General features: G+C 62.7%; 1 protein-coding gene across 1 annotated transcript; it reads left to right on the top strand.

Moving 5' to 3' along the window:
- Positions 1–260: 260 nt before the first annotated feature.
- On the top strand, positions 261–2,407 carry LOC125614985. The gene is made up of 2 exons (XM_048797806.1): positions 261–1,447; positions 2,182–2,407. Exons 1-2 carry the CDS (start codon positions 912–914, stop codon positions 2,405–2,407), a joined length of 762 nt encoding a protein of 253 aa, XP_048653763.1. The 5' UTR covers positions 261–911.
- Positions 2,408–2,522: the final 115 nt, after the last annotated feature.

The following is a 2,522-nucleotide window of genomic DNA, read 5'->3' as shown; positions in this document are numbered from 1 at the left end:
GAGGAAGGGGAGGAGAGGGGGAGAGGGAGGGGGATGGCTCTGCTCACAGTGGGTGCAGCCTTCTGGGGGTGGCTACAGGCCAGGCGCAGTGGGCCAAGGAGGCCATTCAGGGCAGCCCCAGTCTGTCACTCTCCCCAGGAGCCTGGAGTTGTGCCGTTAGGACGACTCTTTATATTGGTGCTTGGCCACAGGAGAGCGAGTGTCTTTTTTTTTTTTTTTTTTAATGGAGATCTTTATTTCACAACAAAAGTAATATAATCACATAATTTTTTGAATTTGGGAAAGAAAAGTTCAGTGTGGTCATTACAGTTGGCTCTGAGTTGACCCAATAGCTGCTGTTTGTGCCTAGAACAGTGAACATCTTCAGGAATAAATATGACAGCGCTGGGCATCTTCCTTTCCCATGAAGGAGGCCCTTAGGGTGTGTGGCGGGCTGGGATCTGAGGCCTGTCCCCTCAATACGCCTTGGTCCCAAGAGGGGGCTGGTAGAAGCTGGGGCCTTCCTCCTGTCATGGGCACCTGCTCTGTGCTCAGGCAGGACTGTCCCTCGCAGTGCCCCCGCTCCCCGTCTGTGTCATGAGGGAGTTAAGTTAGCTAATGGCAAGGTCCTGGGGTCTCCTGGGCTTTGCTTCTGCCCTTGGGCTGGAACTGGAGTGACCGGGGAGCCTGACCCAGATGGAGGAAGGACCCACGTGTGCCCAACCCAGAGCTCCCGGGCCCCACTCGGGGGAGGAAACAGAGGCACGTGGGCACCCAGGTTCCAGGGGCCAGACGGGGTCCCGACTCCTGGCTGTGAGGCCCTGTGGGCTCTGCTGCGCTGGAAGCCTCCACCAGGCTTTGGTGACCTGGAGTCACCCGTCATCATGGACGGGAAAGGGACACACGTGTGATGGTCAGCGTTCAACTCCCAGATGGAAGCAGAGGGTCAGAGTCTGGCCCCAGGAAGCAGGCCACGGCCCTCAGAAAGGCGAGGCGCTCAGGACGTGTGGGCCTGGGAGGGGGTGGACACTGATCGAGGGTGCCACCTTGAGGTGGTGCATTTCATTGGTCACCTGGGCACCACTGAGGGCTGGCATGTGACCTCCCCACAATGCCACAGAGGCCGGTTAGAAAATGAGGCAGAGGTCACAGTGGCCCCACATGCAGGGGTGGGGCAGTCTCAAGAACCCCAGGAGTGTGAGCGTCAGTTTCAGGGACCCAGGTGTGGGTGTGGACAGTTTCAAGGACCTGACAAGTGGTTTGGGGGCCATTTCCAGAGCCCTAGACGTGAGGTGGCATTGTGTGTGTGGGGGGGGTGCCAGGCCCGGGCCCTGCAGGCAGCCCCGGGGCAGCTGTTCAGCAGAACCGGTCCCCTTCTTCCTGTAGGGTACCAGCGCCAGCTGACCTACAGGCACCAGGACGGTTCCTACAGTGCATTCGGGGAGCGAGACACGTCGGGGAGCATGTGGTGAGTCCCTCCCCACCCTGGGCACATGGACACTCAGGCTCTGAGACCTGGGGTGGGTGGCAGGAAACGCAATGAGAAACAGAGACAGCTGTGGTCCCTGCCTCGGGGTCCCCCGGGGGAGGGGGCAGGGTGGCGGGGGCTGGGCACAGCAGTGTCATTGCTGGGACTCTTTCTGCTGTTGTTACCATGGTGACGGGAGCCCAGCCCCTGCTCGCTGGCCCCTGGGTGCTCTGAGCTCAGGAATGGGGGTGACCCGGGGCAGGAAGAACTGGGCAGGGAGAGGTCATGGGCCAGGCCACGGCCCGCTAGGGCTGGGGATGCGGGGAGGTGGCTGGTGAGCAGGGTCCCTGGCCTGGGGTGCCACCAGCACAGAAGGACCCACCGGGGGCTGGGCCAGCTGGCCACGTGCCCTGGGGTGCTCCGGCCTTGGCAGTCCTGGGCATCACCGTGGGGCCCACCCAGCCTGGGTCTCCCCTGCCAACCCTACGCCCCCACCCGGGCTCCTCTATGGTGTCCATAGAAACCGCGTCCCTCACCGACAGACAGAGCGCCCGCTGCCCTCAGCAATGCTGGGGGCGAGGGGGCGACACGCCGCTGAGCCCTTTCCTGCAGGGGCCCAGCTTGGCCCCCTGCCCCCCACCCGAGAAACCTGTGTACGTCTGGCTGATCCCCAGAGGCCCCCAGGAGGTGACCCTGCTCGGTGACACCCCCAGCCCCACCGCATCCTCTTTCAGGCTCACAGCCTTTGTCCTGAAGTCCTTCGCGCAGGCGCGGAGCTTCATATTCATCGACCCCCAGGAGCTGGCCGCTGCCAAGGGCTGGATCATCCAGCAGCAGGGAGCTGACGGCGCCTTCCCCGTGGTGGGCAGGATCCTGAACAAGGACATCCAGGTGAGTGGCCTCGCGGCCTGTCCACCGCTCCTGCTCCTCGAAGCTGGGCTAAAGGAAGCGCTGGACTAAGGCTGGAGGCGGGGCTGGGCACAGCAGTGTCATTGCTGGGACTCTTTCTGCTGTTGTTACCATGGTGACGGGAGCCCAGCCCCTGCTCGCTGGCCCCTGGGTGCTCTGAGCTCAG

Source organism: Marmota marmota, unplaced genomic scaffold (genome assembly GCF_001458135.2).
Source record: "Marmota marmota marmota unplaced genomic scaffold, marMar, whole genome shotgun sequence".
NCBI lineage: Eukaryota > Metazoa > Chordata > Mammalia > Rodentia > Sciuridae > Marmota > Marmota marmota.
This window is presented reverse-complemented; position numbering and strand designations above follow the sequence as displayed.